At 37.5% G+C, this 19,340-nt stretch overlaps 1 protein-coding gene across 1 annotated transcript in view; it reads right to left on the bottom strand.

Moving 5' to 3' along the window:
- HIF1A (hypoxia inducible factor 1, alpha subunit (basic helix-loop-helix transcription factor)) overlaps positions 1-19,340 on the bottom strand; it is a 51,900-nt gene that overhangs the window by 9,936 nt on the left and 22,624 nt on the right. The window contains 7 exon segments of the mRNA XM_011978325.1: positions 1,715-2,001; positions 2,974-3,194; positions 5,913-6,060; positions 7,685-7,791; positions 13,395-13,597; positions 14,240-14,352; positions 19,213-19,297. Of these exon segments, the coding sequence (XP_011833715.1) occupies positions 1,715-2,001; positions 2,974-3,194; positions 5,913-6,060; positions 7,685-7,791; positions 13,395-13,597; positions 14,240-14,352; positions 19,213-19,297 (1,164 nt within the window).

The raw sequence follows: 19,340 nt of genomic DNA, 5'->3' as shown, positions 1-19,340 counted from the left end.
GAGACTCCGTCTCAAAAAAAAAAAAAAAAAAAGTGAAAATAGTGACATTTTGAAGCTTATACTGGTAACTAATTTTGCCAATATACATATTTCTGACTATGTAATATAACATCATTTACAAAATTAAGATGAAAAGAAACACCTTATTCTAAGAATAAAAAACCTATTTGGTAATTCACATTCCACAATGGTACCTAATTGACCAATTAACTAGATGCTACATTCACTGGAATTTATCTTTGAACTGAGAAGGCACATTCCTGTGGTGACTGAGCTACGTAAAAATCTCACAGCTATTGTCAGGGGTGGGAGTAGAAACTTAAGTTATTTTACCTGCATATACCTGAACGAATGTACATTATTACTATTTTAAGAGTTCTGGGCAAGAATTTTAACAAAAAACTATAGCTGTGTATTCTAAACAAGAAATTTTGCTTTCCTCATTCTAATGTTTTTGTTACATTTACTTTTGTTAGATAAAAACCAAGATGAACCAAACTTTTTTTTTGTGGTGGGTAAATTAAGCAACCAGAGCATAGGATATATATTCATTCACCACAAGGCTATGAGATGTCAAATCTCCTACTCTTAGCTTGTCAGTTTTATTCAACAAATATTCAATGTAGAATTATTTACCACTTATTAAAGCTTATTTATGCCTCATTTATCAAGTTATAATGTTCGGATCTTAGTTGTCCTACTCCTGAGTATATTTTTAGATGTACGAAGCCCTAAAATGGAATCATTCTAGATTTAGAAATAGAGCCCTGTGTGATATCTCCAGTCTTGGCCAGCCTAGCCTTTAAAGATTATTTTTATTGTGTTTATAGGACAATTAATATCAAGACAGATCCAGAATAAAAAAGACCAGTTACTAAGTATTTTATGTAACACTTGTTATTTTCATGTTATACTTATCCAAAATTTCAAAATAGTGATGGAAATTGGACTAAACTGGGCAAAGAATTTATAAAGTCCTTTCCCATTTAAACCCTGTTAAGTCTATTGCTACCAGACAGTTCTCCAACTCAAAGGGGTAATGGGCCAGGCATGGGAGCTCACGCCTGTAATCCTAGTACTTCGGGAGGCCAAGGCAGGAGGATCGCTTGAGCCCAGGAGTTTAAAACCAGCCTGGGCAATATAGTGAGAACTCTGACTCCACCAAAAAAAAATGGTTAAAAAATCAGCCAGGCATGGTGGTACGGGCCTGTAGTCCCAGCTACTCGGGAGACTGAGGTGGGAGAATCATTTGAGCCTGGAAGGTTGAGGCTGTAGTGAGCTGTGATTGCACCACTGCAGTCCAGCCTGGGTGATAGTGAGACTCTCAAAACAAAACAAAACACAATAAAACAAACTAAAAGGGGTAACAGGTATAGGCTGTGGCTACCTTGAGCACACTTAGTACTATTCTCTTTAAATGTCCAAATTCAGGATGTTTTTGTCCTACTGATATAGAGAAATAATGTACATTTCACCTTTTGGTTTATATTAAGCTAGTTTCTTCCCATGTTCCTGACTATCTTTGAGCCTAAAACATATGCTCAGGTCTAAGTTAGGCAATAGCTCTTGCAATAATTTTAAAGTGCTAAAATTCAAAAACACACACACAAATGTAATTTGTGGTTCAAATGAGTGTTTGAGTCAAACTTATAAATACATTCTTGAATGTTAAAATCTGAAAGTTGTCTCTTTCTGATTATATCATGACACCTACCTCAGGTGAACTTTGTCTAGTGCTTCCATCAGAAGGACTAGGTGGCTGATCCTGAATTTGGGGCATGGTAAAAGAAAGTTCCAGTGACTCTGGATTTGGTTCTAATTTTAATGCAACTTCTTGATTGAGTGCAGGGTCAGCACTACTTCGAAGTGGCTTTGGCGTTTCAGAGGTGGGTAATGGAGACATTGCCAAATTTATATTCTGTAATTTTTCGTTGGATGAGGGGAGCATTACATCATTATACAATGGTACTTCCTCAAGTTGCTGGTCATCAGTTTCTGTGTCTGTGGGGAAAAAATATGAGTCAGTCTAAAGTATACAAGGATTTTTTTTTTTAACCCAAGACAGTCTTGCTCTGTTGCCCAGGCTGGAGTACAATGGCGCAATCTTGGCTCACTGCCACCTCTGCCTCCCAGGTTCAAGCAATTCTCCTGCCTCAGCCTCCCAAGTAGTTGGGATTACAGGCGCACACCACCACGCCCAGCTAATTTTTGTATTTTTGGTAGAGACGGGGTTTCACCATGGTGGCCAGGCTGGTCTCGAACTCCTAACCTCAAGTGATCCACCCGCCTTGGCCTCCCAGAGTGCTGGGATTACAGGCGTGAGCCACTGCACCTGGCCACAGGGATTTTAACATACAAAAAATTTGTGTTCCTTTTCACGAAAGGTTTGTCTAATTCATCAAACAACAAAATGTTAACAAATTTTCCTTCAGCAGAAAGTTTACATATAATAGTATAGTATAACCATAAGTCTGGGTTATCTTTACAATCCACTATTGATACCTCCTCTTAATCTCTACGGCATAAAAGACAAAAGGCAACACCAACCTTTTTATACATTAAAATGTTCTCTACTTTAAAATTGCAGTTTTCATCTTCAATGCTTCATGTTATAGTATGACTGCCTTTTTATCCTTTAATGCAACAATGCCTACTTCCATGTAACTCTGCTAAACTGCGGAGAAAATCTGACAGCAGGATACAGAAATAGAGCAGCCAGGAAAAATTTATGTGGGAAGAAGAAATACCTTAAGGACACTTTGAAGCACAATTTCCAACAATATAAAAAAGCAAGAATGGTAAGAAATTACGAGGGCAAAAATATTTAAGCAAATACATTTAAGAAAACTATAAAAATATATTAGCTTGTAATGTCCAAATGATTACCAACAAAAAATGTCAAAGTAATGTTTAGTTGAAATGAGGCTTGTAGCAACAGACACAATTTAGGGCATTAACAAAATAACTACTCACCGTTGCTGCCAAAATCTAAAGATATGATTGTGTCTCCAGCGGCTGGGGCCAGCAAAGTTAAAGCATCAGGTTCCTTCTTAAGTTTGTCAAAGAGGCTACTTGTATCTTCCGATTCAACTTTGGTGAATAGCTGAGTCATTTTCATATCTGAAGATTCAACTGGTTTAAGGACACATTCTGTTTGTTGAAGGGAGAAAATCAAGTCGTGCTGAATAATACCACTGTCAAAACAAGAGAAATTAGTAATTCACAAATGAGCACTTGACACAGTGAGGGGAAGGGGGACTGTGAAAAAGTCTTAAAAAATTCTGCTTTATGGACAGGAACATTTTAAGATTTCTTGAGATGCATGATCACTCACGTGTACTTTGTCACATTTAGGGTTTTAAAATGCTATTACAAAATAAAGACCCAATACAATGCACAGTATGCAGCCATAAAAAAGAATGAAATCATGTTCTTTGCAGCAACATGGATGCATCCAGAGATCATTATCCTAAGTGAGATAACCCAGACACAGAAAACCAAATGCTGCATGCTGTCACTTGTAAGTGGGAGCTAAACACTGGGTTACTTGTGGACATAAAGATGGCATCAACAGACACTGAGGACTACTAGGAGAGAGGGGCAAGGGTTGAACAACTGTTGGGTATTATGCTCACTATCTGGGTGACAGGATCAATTGTACCCCAAACCTCAGCATCACATGATATACCCATGTAACAAACCTATGTATGTATCCCCTGAATCAAATATAAAAGTTGAAATTTAAAAAAAAAATTCCCAGTACAAGATAATTTGACTAATTTCAGTTAAGAATTTCAGATATCTAGGCTGGGCACAGTGGCTCATGCCTGTAATCCCAGCACTTTGGGAGGCTGAGGCAGATGGGTCGCTTGAGCCTGGGAGTTCAAGAGCCTGACCAACATGGCAAAACCCTGTCTCTACTAAAAATACAAAAAATTAACCCGGTGTGGTGGTGCACGTCTGTAGTCCCAGCTACTTGGGAGGCTGAGGCACGAGAATTGCTTGAGCTCAGGAGGTGGAGTGAGCCAAGATCACGCCACTGCACTCCAGCCTGGGCGACAGAGTGAGACTCCGTCTCAAAAAAAAAAAAAAAAAAAAGAATTTCAGATATCCTTTGGGAAGAGTGATGATGACAAGGCAATTTGTAGTCAAGTACATGAAGGACACCAACAAATCTTCAGAATTGTTGTGCTGACACACGTTATGAAATTGGCACAAAAGAACTCTTTGGCATCAACATATGAGGCATGATCTAAGGATAGTCCTAAGAGAGAAGCCATATTTTCTTTGGTGGTAAGAACATAAGGTGATACCACCTACAAGACAGGGTTGAAGAGGGATGATGAGCAGCAGTTTATCTTCACGAGTGGCTTAAATGTAAATTACTCCTTTAATTAACATATTAAATGTTTACTATCTGAAATGAACTGAGAATGCAAAGATTAACCTTAAGAACCAAAGATTGACCTTAAGAAATTTATAACCCAGTGTGAAAGTAGATATGTAAACAATTAAAATACACTGTGATAACTGCTAAAATAGAGAAGGCTTGCTTCACTGAGAAGCTAACGAGCTGGTACTTGGGATCAAGTGGCATTTGCTAGGCAGACTGGGGTGTGAGGAAGAGAAAGACATTCCAAGTGGAAGATTCATACATAATGGTAAAGTCACAAAAGAACTCTGTGGCACTAATATAAAAACATTAAAGGATGGTGTCAGAAGTGGCAAAAATAAAAACTGGCCAAAGTCTTCCTAAGAGGGGTGACCCTAGATTTTAAAGGGAAGGCTAAATCTCTGATGCATGAGTATGATGGTAAACAAGGATGTTATACACCTAGGCAAGTGTTTATCTTGGAAGTGATAAAAAGATCACTAAAATTCTAAGGAAAATAAGATGATGAGATATCCACACTAGAAAGCTTAGCCTGGTAGTAATGGGCAAGGTGGACTAGAAGGTGGTAATAATGTGGACAGGTAGACTAGATGAGGCAGGAGTCTAGTAAAATAGATCAAATGAAGGATTAAATTGTGATGTACATAATATTCACAAGCCAAAGAGCTAAGTGAAAAGTTCATGAATATACAAGAGCCATGTATTACATCATACAGCTTATTAATCTCATAGAATTTCGTTTAATTTTCATTATAACCTTCTGAACGATTATCTACATAGATGAAATTCAGAAAAATGAAGAGACTTCCCCAAGGTCAGGGAGCTAATGAGTGCTAGAGCTATGATACAAACGTAGGTCAGTATTCTTCCTACAAAAAGAACAGAGCTGTCTTGAGATAATATATGCCGATACCTGTATAAGTAGACCAAACCAGTCGATGGATCTGGTGTTTTTTTCATGGCCTTTTTAAAAATAGGAGTGAAGGTATGGGGATAGACAACTACTGACAGTATTTAGTGGTATCACTGTAGAATAGCTGGACTGGAAACCTAGGTCAGAGTACAGAAAATAATAATTTGGTAGAGATGTAAAAGAATTAAAATTTGGCCGGGCGCGGTGGCTCAAGCCTGTAATCCCAGCACTTTGGGAGGCCGAGATGGGCGGATCACGAGGTCAGGAGATCTAGACCATCCTGGCTAACACGGTGAAACGCCGTCTCTACTAAAACATACAAAAAACTAGCCGGGCGAGGTGGCGGGCGCCTGTAGTCCCAGCTACGTGGCAGGCTGAGGCAGGAGAATGGCGTGAACCTGGGAGGCGGAGCTTGCAGTGAGCTGAGATCCGGCCACTGCACTCTAGCCTGGGTGACAAAGCGAGACTCCGTCTCAAAAAAAAAAAAAAAAAAAAAAAAGAATTAAAATTTAGTTAATATTTATAATCTTATCTTCCTATAAATGAACAGAGTATCCAAAAAGAATCACTATTTATTCCCCAAAAACGTTTCTTTCTCAAACTTACCTCACAACATAATTCACACATACAATGCACTGTGGTTGAGAGTTCTTGGTGTTATATATAACAGTTGCTTGAGTTTCAACCCAGACATATCCACCTCTTTTGGCAAGCATCCTGTACTGTCCTGTAGTGACTTGTCCTTTAGTAAACACTAGGGGGAAAAAGGAAAAAGAATCATGCAAAGAAAATATTGTAACTTTGAATTTTCAATTAAATGAACAGATGCTGAATGTTGATCATTGTTTTAGAAAACAAATGTTTATTTAGTGGAATCAGTTGTAACTGCTTAAATTCAGACAGTGTGTCCCAGAATAGCTGAAAACATACCCATTTCCTTTTTCAAATCCCCTAAATAAAACTCCTTTGCTGCCAATGAGCTAAGTGAAGAGTTCATGAATATACAATCTTCAGTAACTAAAATTCCTTTAATGACTTAGGTTGAAAGTGTAAGATTAGAGAATAATCAGTAGCCTTTTTCAAGAAAATGGTGCCACAATAACTTCCTTAAATTCTGACTAAAGTTTCCAGAGAACCAAAGATACTTAGCATATTTAAATATAAATTGATACCACATTGTAAGTCTTTTGGCAATTTAGGCAATTTAAATTAAATATTGATTTGGGAGAAAGTACATAAATCCTAATGATGGTATTATTTTGAGGATTGGGGGGTCCTGACTGCAGACTTGGATTTACTCTTGAGTTCAAGGCTCATCAATCACACAAACTCAGTGATATTCAGGTATCCTCAATCACAGTCAGAAGTCATGCATAGGTACAGATTAAACAGGTGAGATAGTCCCAAGTTTAACTTACCTTGGGATCTTAACATTCATTTGAGTAAAATTCAGAATCAAATCTTATGTCAAAGGTACTTGTTAAGGGTGACTATAGTCAAAAACAATTTAATCGTACATTTTAAAGTAACTAAAAGAGGCCAGGTACCAGGGCAGGTGGATAACCTGAGGTCAGGAGTTTGAGAACAGCCAGGTCAATATTGCGAAACCCCGTCTATACTAAAAATACAAAAATTAGCCAGGCATGGTGGTACACGCCTATAATCCCAGCTACTTGGGAGGCTGAGGCAGGAGAATCTCTTGAACCTGGGAGGCAGGGGTTGCAGTGAGCCAAGATTGCTCAACCGCACTCCAGCCTGGCCGAGAGTGAGATCCTGTCTCAAAAGAAAAAAAAATAAAATAAAATAACCAAAAGAGTATAACTGGATTGTTTGTCACACAAGATAATGCTTGAGGTGATAGGTACTCCATTTATCCTTATGTATTGCATACCTGTATCAGAATATCTCATGTAACCCATAAATATACACACTCATAAATATATACACATAATTATGCACTTACAAATATTTTTTAAAATGCTACTTATTATCAAATGTGATGTTCACTACCTTCACATTCATTGATTGTACAAATATTTCCTGAGTGCCTTTTACATACCAACCACTGTTCTGAGTATTTATGTGAATTCTGAAAATTATGCTATTCAATACTCTATAATATTTGGATTTTCAAGTCTTTGTATTTAAAATGCCAGCAAGTTTTGTCAATGATTAAATAATTCCATTTTTACTGATATTTGTTGCAACAAATACAAAACACAAAATGGTCAAGATCTGTACTGAATAGGCCTGTTAACACATTTAGTCTGGGAAGACTGGGTTCATTTTAACCAGAGAATTCGATGGGTAGCCAAACTGTACAGAGGTTGCAACAGTTAAGTAATTAGAATATCTCTGAGTTCTTCCATTGTACTTACTATCATGATGAGTTTTGGTCAGATGATCAGAGTCCAAAGCATGATAATATTCATAAATTGAGCGGCCTAAAAGTTCTTCTGGCTCATATCCCATCAATTCGGTAATTCTGTTAGTAAAAAATACAAGATTTAAGAAAAAAAGGGAGACTGATAAAAAATTTTCTCCTCCCAAGTTAACTGATAAGCATTCATCTTATGGACAAGTGAATTTTCAAAAATAAAGAGCATCCTCCTTTGCTTAGAATAAATTTACACCTCACCTTTAGGAACTACAGTTATTAAATGCAATACCACACATTTCTTTAAGTCCTCTATGTTCGTCCTGTTATTTAACTCTTTTATCTTCTTCACCCAAACTTGTTACCTATTCTTTTTTTTTTGAGACAAATTTTCCCTCGTGTTGCTTAGGCTGGAGCACAATGGCATGATCTCGGCTCACCGCAACCTCTACCTCGCGGGTTCAAGTGAGTCCCCTGTCTCAGTCTCCCAAGTAGCTGGGATTACGGGCATGTGCCACCATGCCCAGCTAATTTTGTATTTTTAGTAGGGATGGGGTTTCTCCATGTTGGTCAGGCTGGTCTTGAACTCCTGACCTCAGGTGATCTGCCCGCCTTGGCCTCCCAAAGTACTGGGATTACAGGCATGAGCCAACGTGCCCGGCCTACTTGTTACCTATTCTTACCACATCTCATTATACATACTTTTGGTAACAAGGCAGGGTATTAATAAACAGGTAAGAAGTACTACTAAATTAAATGGTAAAAGTTATAAAGGCAGTCACTGACACTTATTTTAAAATATAGATAAAATCTGTAACATTTTTTCATAAAGCCAAATGCTTTATGTAGTAATTTTTAAGCCCCTAGGCAACACCTCACTCTGAGAAATCAATAGCCACTACACAATTCTATTATCATCAACCAAAGAGCATCTACACTAAATGGGAACTAAAGGAATTATGTTGGTTTTAGAAGATGCTCTTGTACTCAGTTTAGTTTTTGGCATTACGTGAAATTATGGCGGTAATTTCAGATAAAACAATATTTCAAATGAAAACAGATTGGAAAACAATCCCATTGCCCCATCTATCTCGCTGGCAGAGAGTAGACCTTTATTTAAGACAGAGACTAGAGCTTATTCTCTGTAAGCACTATGTAACGGCAACCATGACATGAGAAAGAGAAAGCTATCTTCTTAGTACCATGCTGAACAGAAATACTCTCTTCTCAAGTCTTTCTAGGAGCAAAACGTGAGTTAAGCTTTTAGATTCTCAGCCTTTAGATTTCAGAGGACTTTCTTACTGAGGTGCAAGCAAACCTTATATAACATGCTGTGTGTGAAAAAAAACCCCACTTAACTACAGGAAGGACATAGCCAAGATATCCTATAAAGGTATAAAAGTAACATTGCTTGTATTCTCACACTTAAAGGCAAGATCTTCCATAGTTTATTATAAAATAAATACATAAATGAAAAGCTGATTTGTCAAAACCCAAACCAAACTCAGCCCAAACCCTCAATTCTTTACAAAGGGCCATCTCTAAACACAGCAACACCAGGTGGCAGCATTATAAAGGAAAACATGTTTTTAAACAAAATCAGTCATATTTCTTGAAATTATGCTTTAAAAATAATTTTAATTGGTCTTATATTTTTCTGTTTAAATAAAATCCCCATGGAATTAAAGACTTTTTCACTATTCAAATCTTAATATGCCCATGTGTGCCTGGCATTATTCTAGGTATGAAAATGCAAAGACAAAACTCAACATGTGGCTAATCTTCCAGTAGATGTACTGTACTACTTAGGAAATAATGTGATAAATGCAGTGATGAGAATCTATTCCATGGAATCCTATCCATGCAAAGGAATGGTAGAATGAGGAACAGCCTCTTATAGGAGACTTATGACTAGAGAGAGACAAAGGAAAGGCAAAATCACTTTCAGGAAAAAGGTATGGCATAAGCAAAAGATTTTTTAAAATGTTTAATGTGGTGCGGGTAACAAAGATTCTATAATATGGTTAGTGAAGAGAGATATGAGATGATGCTGAAGAAGTAGGTAGGGGGATCAGATTAATGAGGGTCTTGTTTATATTGTCATAGGAAGCTGATTTAATCTAATGTCCATCAGTGCTTCTCAACCTGAGGTGTGTCTATGACTAAAAGATACTAGAAAGTCAAAAATATCAACTGTATATGCTTTCCTAGAAGGTCAGTTTTACACATATTGAAGCAAAAAAGGTGAAGTTAATTTAACTTTAGAGAATTACATAGGTTATATTCTGTACCAAAGGGGTCGGGGTGTCCAGAAAATATGACCAAAAAGTGTTTTTAATGGACTAGGAAACCCGTGATCTAAAGCAGTATACAACTCATTTATTTTGAGGTAGGAAATATTCATCTTCATTTCTACTTTAGTCCCATGAACACAGTAGATGCTCAAATAAAATGTTGAATAATTTTAAATGATTATTACTGAGTATAGTAAATAGCAGCTATTTGTGGAATATTTTGGAATTTAGGAGCTTGATGTGTTAGATTTTCTTAAAATTGAGTAAAATTTTTTCCATAGCTTGGTTCTCAGGAGTTATAGATGCGAGAAGTTCTTGGAAAGAGCTCTAAATCAGAAAATAACAGTCTGTTGGTCAAACTCAAAACTGTTTTGGTTGATATATGAGCTGACTGTCTTTACTGTTACCTCCTGTCATGATCATTTTGCTAATTTTCTGCTATAACTAAAGGGTAATGTCACTCCCTTTCTCATTTTTGCTCCATTACCTTCCTTTCTCCCTGGCCTCCCCTCTACTTTGTTACCTTAAGTTTTCAAAAAAATAAAAAATAATTTCTCAAAATAGGATGGAAATCTCTGTTCCATCATACATTTACATGAATACTAGTAGTAAACACCTTAAAATCTTAGCTTTTCTATATTCATTTTCTTAAAGTTGACACCAGTAGTGAAGCATTCACTATGCGCACTAGGCACTCAACAGACTTCTTTAATCCTCATAACATCCTTCTGAGGTATGTTTTTTTTTTTGAGATGGAGTCTCACTCTGTCTCCTAGGCTGGAGTGTGGTGGTGCAATCTTGGTTCACTGCAACCTCCGCCTCCTGGATTCAAGAATTCGCCTACCTCAGCCTCCCAAGTAGCTGGGATTACGGACACATGCCCCCATACCCAGCTAATTTTTGTATTTTTAGTAGAGATGCGGTTTTACCATGTTGGACAGGCTGGTCTCAAACTCCTGACCTCAGATGATCCACCCGCCTCGTCCTCCCACAGTGCTAGGATTATAGGCATAAGCCACCGCACCCGGCCATGATTCTTATTTTATAGATAAGGAATGTGAGTTTTACAACGGTTAAGTACCAAGGCCAAGGCCACATTTTAAGTATCAGAGCTGCAAGCCATGAGTGAATCTAACATGTGATTCTAAAGACAGAGCTCTGTCATATTTCCTTATCCAATGGGGTGGGGTTTCTTGTCTATATTATGGCTAAGTGCTTAAACTGGTTTTCTCATATAATCTTCAAGTTAGTATTATGAAGAAACTGATGCTTACAAACAAGAACTCTAAGAACTAATGTGTCCAAGATCATTTGTATATAGGCAGCAAAGCCAGGATTTGGCAGTCAGGCTACAGAACCTATGTCCCCTTTAGCTACTATACTATACTATAGCCTTATAGTAAAAAATGAGACAAGCAGTACGATAGTAGAATAAATGCTAACAAAAGAGGTATGTACAAGGAACAGTGCAGCTTCTTCTTGAAGGAACAAGGAAAGCCCCACAAAGGAGTAGATGCGCTTGGAAGGTAAGTATGTGTTAAGAAGTGAAGAAAATGTCATTACAGAATAGGAAAGAAAGTATGTGCAAAGGCAGTAAGAAAGTGGTCCCCAACATTTTTGGCACCAGGGACAGGTTGTGGAAGACAATTTTTCCACAGATGGGGGTGGGGATGGTTTCAGGATGAAACTATTCCACCTCAGATCATCAGGCACTGGTCGAGATGGTTTTCATAAGGGGCACACAACCCAGATCCCTCACGTGCAGTTCACAGTAGTTTGCCACTCCCATGAGAATCTAATGTCGCCTCTGATCTGACAGCAGGTGAAGCTCAGGTGGGAATGCTCACCACTCACCTGCTATGCAGCCGGGGTCCTAACAGTCTGCGGACCAGTACTGGGGGTTGGGGACCACTACACTAAGACATTAAAACACCATGGGGAGCTCTCTAGCTATAGAGTGGTGGCGGCCACATCAGAATAAGTAGTCCCTCTTCCTCTTGATTAATCTGGAGAAGTAGGCAAGAGCCAGAGCATAAATATCTTTGTTTGCCATGCTAAGTTTAGATTGTATTGTGTAGGTCTATTTTTTTTCAGTCTTTTAAAATGCACATCTTCTTTTGATAAATGAAAATTTACTTCCCTCATCTAGTATTTTTATAAACAAAATATTTTTGTGTGCAAAGATGAAGGGAAGCATTTGAGGCATTTTCAACAACAGAATGACATGATCTGATTTTCACATTAGGACACCCACTTTCTGGCAACTTGGATGAAAGATTACAAGGGTACAAATCTGTTGGCAAAAAGGCAGCTATGCCAACAACTCAAGTCAAGGGTAATAATGAGCTAATGAATTCAATGGCAGGACTGCAAGGATGGAAAGGAGGAAATCGATCAAGAGATATATGTAGATAGTAAATCTGTAAGATTTAGACATCAACTGTATGTAGCCAACGAATGTAAAAGAAAAGTTAAGGATGACTTCCAAAGTTTTGTTGGAGTCATGGGCATATGGTGGTGTATTAACCATGATAAGCGTTATAGGAAGAAAAGCAGTTTTTGATGATGATGTTGTTTGGGGGCAGTAGTGGTACAGTTCAGTTACAGAAATACTTAGTTTACAATACAGAAGAATATCCAGATAGAAATATTAAGTTGGCAATTAAATAGAATTACAGAAAGAAATGTGGGAAATAGTGATAGAAACCATGGGCAAGATTGAAGCTTCTCAAGGAAAATATGTAGGATGAAGAGATGTACAAACACTTGGCTTTCTAGTCCCCAACCTAAGGTAATCTATCTTTGCTCAAAATACACACTGCATATTTTTGAAATTCTCTCTTTAAGTAAGCAGAGCCCCTACTGGGGAAAAAAAGACTCATCTTAATTTCTGGATAGCACCTAGTAAAGTAAGCGTTCATAGTACAGAGTAAGTGTTCAATAAATGTGGCTGAATTAATTTACAAAGTTAATCTAATATTATAGGATGTATTATTCTGTTTAATTTAGTGGAAAGCATAGTTTAACACTGAGTAATTTTTTTTTTTTTTTTTTTGAGATGGAGTCTTGCTCTGTCATCCAGGCTGGAGTGTGGTGGTGTGATCTTGGCTCACCGCAACCTCCACCTCCCAGGTTCAAGCGATTCTCCTGCCTAAGCCTCCTGAGTAGTGCCCGCCACCACGCAGTGCTAATTTTTGTATTTTTAGTAGAGATGGGGTTTCACCACATTGGCCAAGCTGGTCTCAAACTCCTGACCTCAGATGATCCATCCCACCGCGGGCCTCAGCCTTCCAAAGTGCTGGGATTACAGGTGTGAGCCACCATGCATGGCCAACACTGAATCTTTGCTACGGTGAATATTCAATAATGCTGTAGACTAATTAAAACTTTCAAATTCACATTTTAGATCTAATTTACCTTTCGTCACAATAAGAAAATTTCATATCCAGGCTGTGTCGACTGAGAAAAGTCTTGCTATCTAGAGGAATTTCAATATTTGATGGGTGAGGAATGGGTTCACAAATCAGCACCAAGCAGGTCATAGGTGGTTTCTTATACCCACACTGAGGTTGGTTACTGTTGGTATCATATACGTGAATATGGCCTGTGCAGTGCAATACCTGTGTATGAAGAAGAAAACAAAGCAGTTAACAAAAATTTTACAATGCTAGGAAAAAAAAAAAAAAAGCAGAGATAAGTTGTTGAGTGTGACATGGCCAGTAAGCTTTGATAAAATTTACTGTCACTAGTGGATTAACCAGGTTTTTGAAAATCAGTGAACGTTTTTCCACCACCCATGACCTACTTCCTGCCCAGGGCCTATACATTACTGTTTAAAAAATTCCCCTCATATAAAGTCTAGGCTGCTTTTTCATTCATCTCATCATCCGGGCTGGTTTGATAGTTATTTCTTGCACTGATGACTATGTCTCAACATTGAACAAAGATACAAAACCATGATTAATAGAAAATTAAGCCCTACCAGGATCCAAATATTGTGTGGTTGGCAAAGCCAACTGATTAAGTAAGCCTAGTATACCAGTGCCACAATTCACCTAATTTAAGTTTGTGCCTCAAATTGGCAAGTTACTACACGGTTCTGGATTTTGGGAATCATATGCAAATCAGTTGAAGGTATAAATGCTACATAACCAAACACCAAGGAACTGTAAACCTTCCCTCACAATTCTAAAGTTATCTTAATACTGCAATGTCTATGTATAAATAAAGTGTATCATCAATCACAAATAATTTTCACTTACCTTCCATGTTGCAGACTTTATGTTCATAGTTCTTCCTCGGCTAGTTAGGGTACACTTCATTCTGAGAAAAAAGCTTCGCTGTGTGTTTTGTTCTTTACCCTTTTTCACAGGGCCTAATGAAAGCATGAAATAAAGTTTTAAAGCAACTAAATATACAAATTTGTTACAATGAAAGTAGCAAAGTGCCCATCACCTAGATCAACTGAATACCTGTTCAATTAAAAGTCTCAGCATGAACACAGTAATTCATTCCCCTTTTACTCACTCCAGCACACCCAAGAGATCTGACACATACTACTCAGTAGCTCTGATTCCCTGAGTTGACTGAAAGATAACCCGTATTTGGGATAACAGTTAATCATTCAAGCAAGTAAGTTTAGTCAAACTACAGAGAAATATAAAAATGGTATGAGTTTGCTCTTTAACTGTGCTATTGGTACACAAGAATCCCTAAAGAAAGAACTTCAGCAAACTCTTCCTATTCTTTCCTGAATGTGTTAGCTCAATTTCTAATAAGCACTCTATGTATTTACAGAACCTTTAAAATAGCAACTTTCTTTTTAATAACAAATAACATTTTTACATATCTTATTTTTTCCCCTTAATTTATCTAGTAAAGCAGGCAGAAAATTATTTCTACTTTGTTACTATAAGAAAACAACAACAGATCAAATGACTTATCAAAAGTTACAGAAATAGGGCATGGTGGCTCATGCCTGTAATCCCAGCACTTTGGGAGGCTGAGGCAGGAGGATCACTTGAGGTCAGGAGTTCGAGACCAGCCTGGCCAACATGGCGAAACCCTGTCTCTACTAACAATACAAAAATTAGCTGGGTGTGATGGTGGATGCCTATAATCCCAGCTACTCGGGAGACTGAGGCAGTCGAATCACTTGAACCCGGGAGGCGGAGGTTGCAATGAGCTGAGACTGTGCCACTGCACTCCAACCTGGGCGACAGAGTGAGGATCCATCTCAAAAAAAAAAAAAAAAAAAACTACAGAAATAAAGTAAAGTCAGAATTAAGTAAAGTCTATTCACTCCTATTTCAAACCTTCTATAACTAAAAATGAGATTATATTTAGGTGACTAAGGAAATAGCATCTTGCTGGGCATGGTGGCTCATGCCTCATGCCTGTAATCCCAGCACTTTGGAGGCTGAGGCAGGAAGATCACTTGAGGCCAGAAGTTTGAGACCGTGCTGGCCATCATGGTAAAACCCCATGTCTACTAAAAATATAAATATTAGCTAGGTGTGGTGGTGCACGCTTATAATCCCAGCTACTCGGGAGGTTGAGGCGTGAGAATCACTTGAACCCAGGAGGCAGAGGTTGCGGTGAACTGAGATTGTGCCACTGCACTCCAGGCAAAGTGAGACACTGTCTCAAAAAAAAAAAAAAAGGAAATAGCCTCTTGATTTCTTATCTTCATTGGTCAATGTACTTCAAAACACATATAAAAATATTTATTATTTAGAACCTGGACTAGAGATTGCAGGCAATACAAAGATGAGTAAGACACACCACCTTTCCTGAAGAAGTTAAAAATGTAGTAGATATAGTAAGGTCAACAAAAACACAATGTAGAGTTGGTACTTGAGACTTATAAAAATGCTTTAAGGGAGGATAGGGAGAGCTTAGAGGAATAACTTCTAGTCAAGGGGAATCAAGAAGTCCTGCTTAGAAAAACAGACATTAGAATGTCAGTAAGTAGAGATGGGTTAGAAGGTTCCAGGGAGAAGGAAGAGAATGAAAAGCACAGAGGTAGGAAAAATAGGACATGTTTGAAAAACTGTATATAGTAGTTTGTCCACAATGTAAAGTACATATAGAAGAGTAGGAAGGCAAAGTCAGAAGGGAAGGTTAGGGCTGTACTACGGAGGCCTGTGGATGTCCACATGGAGTCCTGCCTAAATATTCAACAAGGGGCTTTTAAAAAGCACAATCAGTAACTTAAGGAAAATTAACTTAGCAGCAATATATATGTTAGAATTACGTGACTGTAATGAGAGGGCTGAGCCAGTAGCAGTAGTATGAGTGAAAAGAATGGTGGTAAAAGACAAATGAAGAGGTAGATCTTAATAGACTTGAAAACGGATGGAAATAAGACAGGAGAGAAAATCAAATCTAGAAATTGTAATGCTAGTATATTGGAAGAACACTGTCAAGTAGAAAAGAAATGAGAGTAAGTTTAAATGTAGGCATGGTTAGCTAGAAATGCTGGACTCTTAAGGAACAAGATGAATTCTAGCCTATACTCATTTAATAATGGAACTAGGCAAGATGGACAGTCCTGGTACTGATGCATGCCACTTGGGTTTACTTAGGTAAGAAGTGAATTTGCCCTCCCTGGAAGGATTCAAGAGTATATTTTTAAAAGATGCCATGAGAGCAAAGGGTGGGGGTGGGAGGCGAGGGGAAGGGAGGGAGTGTGGGAGGGAGAGAGAGAGAAAGAGAGAATGAGTGTGTCGTGTGTGTATGTAGGTGGTGATGGTTGTGGTAGTGGCAGTAAAGATCCACATGCAAAATCCTTTGGGTATGTTCAGTCCTTCATAATCTAAGCTTGAATTATACTGACCTTTGAAAAGAACCCAAAGCCTTTGAATGGGGACCTGCAGATTAATTTAAAAATCAAGGTAACTGAAAAGTACTAGTGTTTTCCTAATGAGGAAAAAAAAAAAAACAACAACAAACCATTAAAAAAAAACCCTAAATTTTAAACTCTCTAAAAATAAGTCTTATTTTGTAATAATTTATAAATTCTAAAGCATTTTTCTAGAATTTATACGGAAGAATAATAGGACTATTTGTCCTATTATAAACACACCACTGGCTCTCAGTGTATCACTAAAATATGATGCTTTGCAACAGTCCCTAGTTTCTAAAAGAGAAAAATCTGCATTTTAGTTTCCCAATGGAACATCAATAATTCATAACCACATTAGGAATGATTTCAAAATGTTTGTGTGCTTTAAAAAAGAACATTTGCTTCGAAACATACATTTAAACTATATTAAGACTATCTGATTTAGAATAATGCATTAACATCATTACCAAATCAGAACAAGACTTCCTAATATCCATTCATTTATAGTCTAGCCCCAGGGAAGCACTGAGCAGTCAATATAAACCTCAACTCTGCACATTAGAACTCATATATTAAACTCACTGAGAGCCCACTTAGGTCCTTGCTCATCGCATATTTACTCCTCCTTTATACAGAATTCTAAAAAGTATGCATTTGTTTTCCAAATTAACAGTAAAAACACAATATGAAATTTAAAAACAGGAGTCAGGTCCCGCTGACAGCGTGAAAAAAGACAGAATGAGAGAATTCAAGAATATGAAAAGCGCTCCAAAGGACTAATGAGCGTGGACTCTGAAGCCAGTCTACTGAAGTTCAGCCCAAGCTCTGCCATTTACTAACCAAATAATGTTGGGAAAGTTACTTAGTAACTCTGTGCCTCAGTTTCCTGGTAAAACAAATTGTCTAACAGTTAACTTCACAGGGTTGTTGTGAGGAATGAAGGAGTTAAAAGCATATAAAATAGGAAGAACAGTCTCTTGGCACAGAGCGTTCTCTCAATGGAGGTTAGCTATTATTATAATAAATGATATGAAAAAGAAAACCTCAAATATTATACAAAAAATAAATTTGAGGTTGTATAATATAGAAGCAAACAAACGTATGCACTTAAATTGGAGAGCAACAAAGGACAGCAGAACATAAGAAATTTTCCTTGTGGTATCTTTCCATCATGAAGAAAAGTTCAATTATGATCAGTATACACTGCTTAAGAAGGCACAAATGTGGAATGACTTGCTTGAATTGTTTTTGTAATTCAAGAGGTACTTTCCAAAAATCTTAGAACACATGATTTTTTAAATAATTACGATCAGTATACACTGTTTAAGAACGCACAAATGTAGAAAGACTTTAATTTTTTAATTCACGAGGTACTTTCCAAAAATCTCGGAACACTTGATTATTTTTAACAATTCATTCGTAAGAATTAGCGGTCTTACTGTCTATTTTTGTTAATATGTGGGCCTCCACAATGTAATACTTATAATCTAACTACACAGTCTTGAATTATTGAGAACATCCGAAGAAGTCAGATAAGCAGTTGTTTGTCTTAAAATTCTGGTGAACTTTTTTTTATTGGGCCTTAGACTCAGACTGGCACCTCAACTTTAATGATTCTCTAAAGTCCTATTATCTGCCATTTGTATTATAATTTCTCCATGCCTTAATGGTGTATTTTAATTTTTAACTCCACCAGGTGTGGTGGCTCATGCCTATAATCCTAGCACTTTGGGAGGCTGAGCTGGGAGGATCACTTGAGTCCAGGAGTTCAAGACCAGCCTGGGCAATACAGCGAGAACCCCCATCTCAATTTTTAAAGAAATGGTAGCCTGGGTAATGGCTCATGCCTGTAATCCCAACACTTTGGGAATCTGAGATGAGAGGATGGTTGAAGCTCAGTAGTTCAAGACCAGCCTCAGCACCACAGTGAGACTTCGTCTCTACAAATGATTTTTTAAAAATTAGCTGGGCATGGTAGCATGCGTCTGTGGTCCCAGCTAACTTGGGAGACTGAGGTGGGAGGATCGCTTGAGTCCCAGCAGTAAAGGCTGCAGTGAGCTGATTGTGCCACTGCACTCCAGCATGGGCAACAGAGCGAGACCCCATCTTAAAAAAAAAAAAAAAAAGGTTATAACTCTCTTGGTCATGATTTTAATTTATTTTTCCATTTTATTTCTCACACATGCACAATTATTTATGCAATTAGGTGGGCTTTTAAAATGAAATTCCTAAAAACTAGAATAATGAAGAATAGACTTAACGTTTTATTAAACATGAAATAACATTCTGCCTTAGGTAAGTTACAATAGCAAAGTTTAATAATTAGCAATAGTATCTGATTATGTAAAACCACCTGTCACATTAAATCAAACAGCAGACTTTTCTTACCATTTCTGTGTGTAAGCATTTCTCTCATTTCCTCATGGTCACATGGATGAGTAAAATCAAACACACTGTGTCCAGTTAGTTCAAACTGTAAACACATTTTTAAAAATTAGGGCTATATCATAAAATCA

This window comes from Mandrillus leucophaeus, unplaced genomic scaffold, assembly GCF_000951045.1.
Source record: "Mandrillus leucophaeus isolate KB7577 unplaced genomic scaffold, Mleu.le_1.0 Scaffold192, whole genome shotgun sequence".
Lineage (NCBI taxonomy): Eukaryota > Metazoa > Chordata > Mammalia > Primates > Cercopithecidae > Mandrillus > Mandrillus leucophaeus.
Note: the sequence above shows the minus strand (reverse complement) of the source record. Positions and strands in the feature narration are given on the sequence as shown.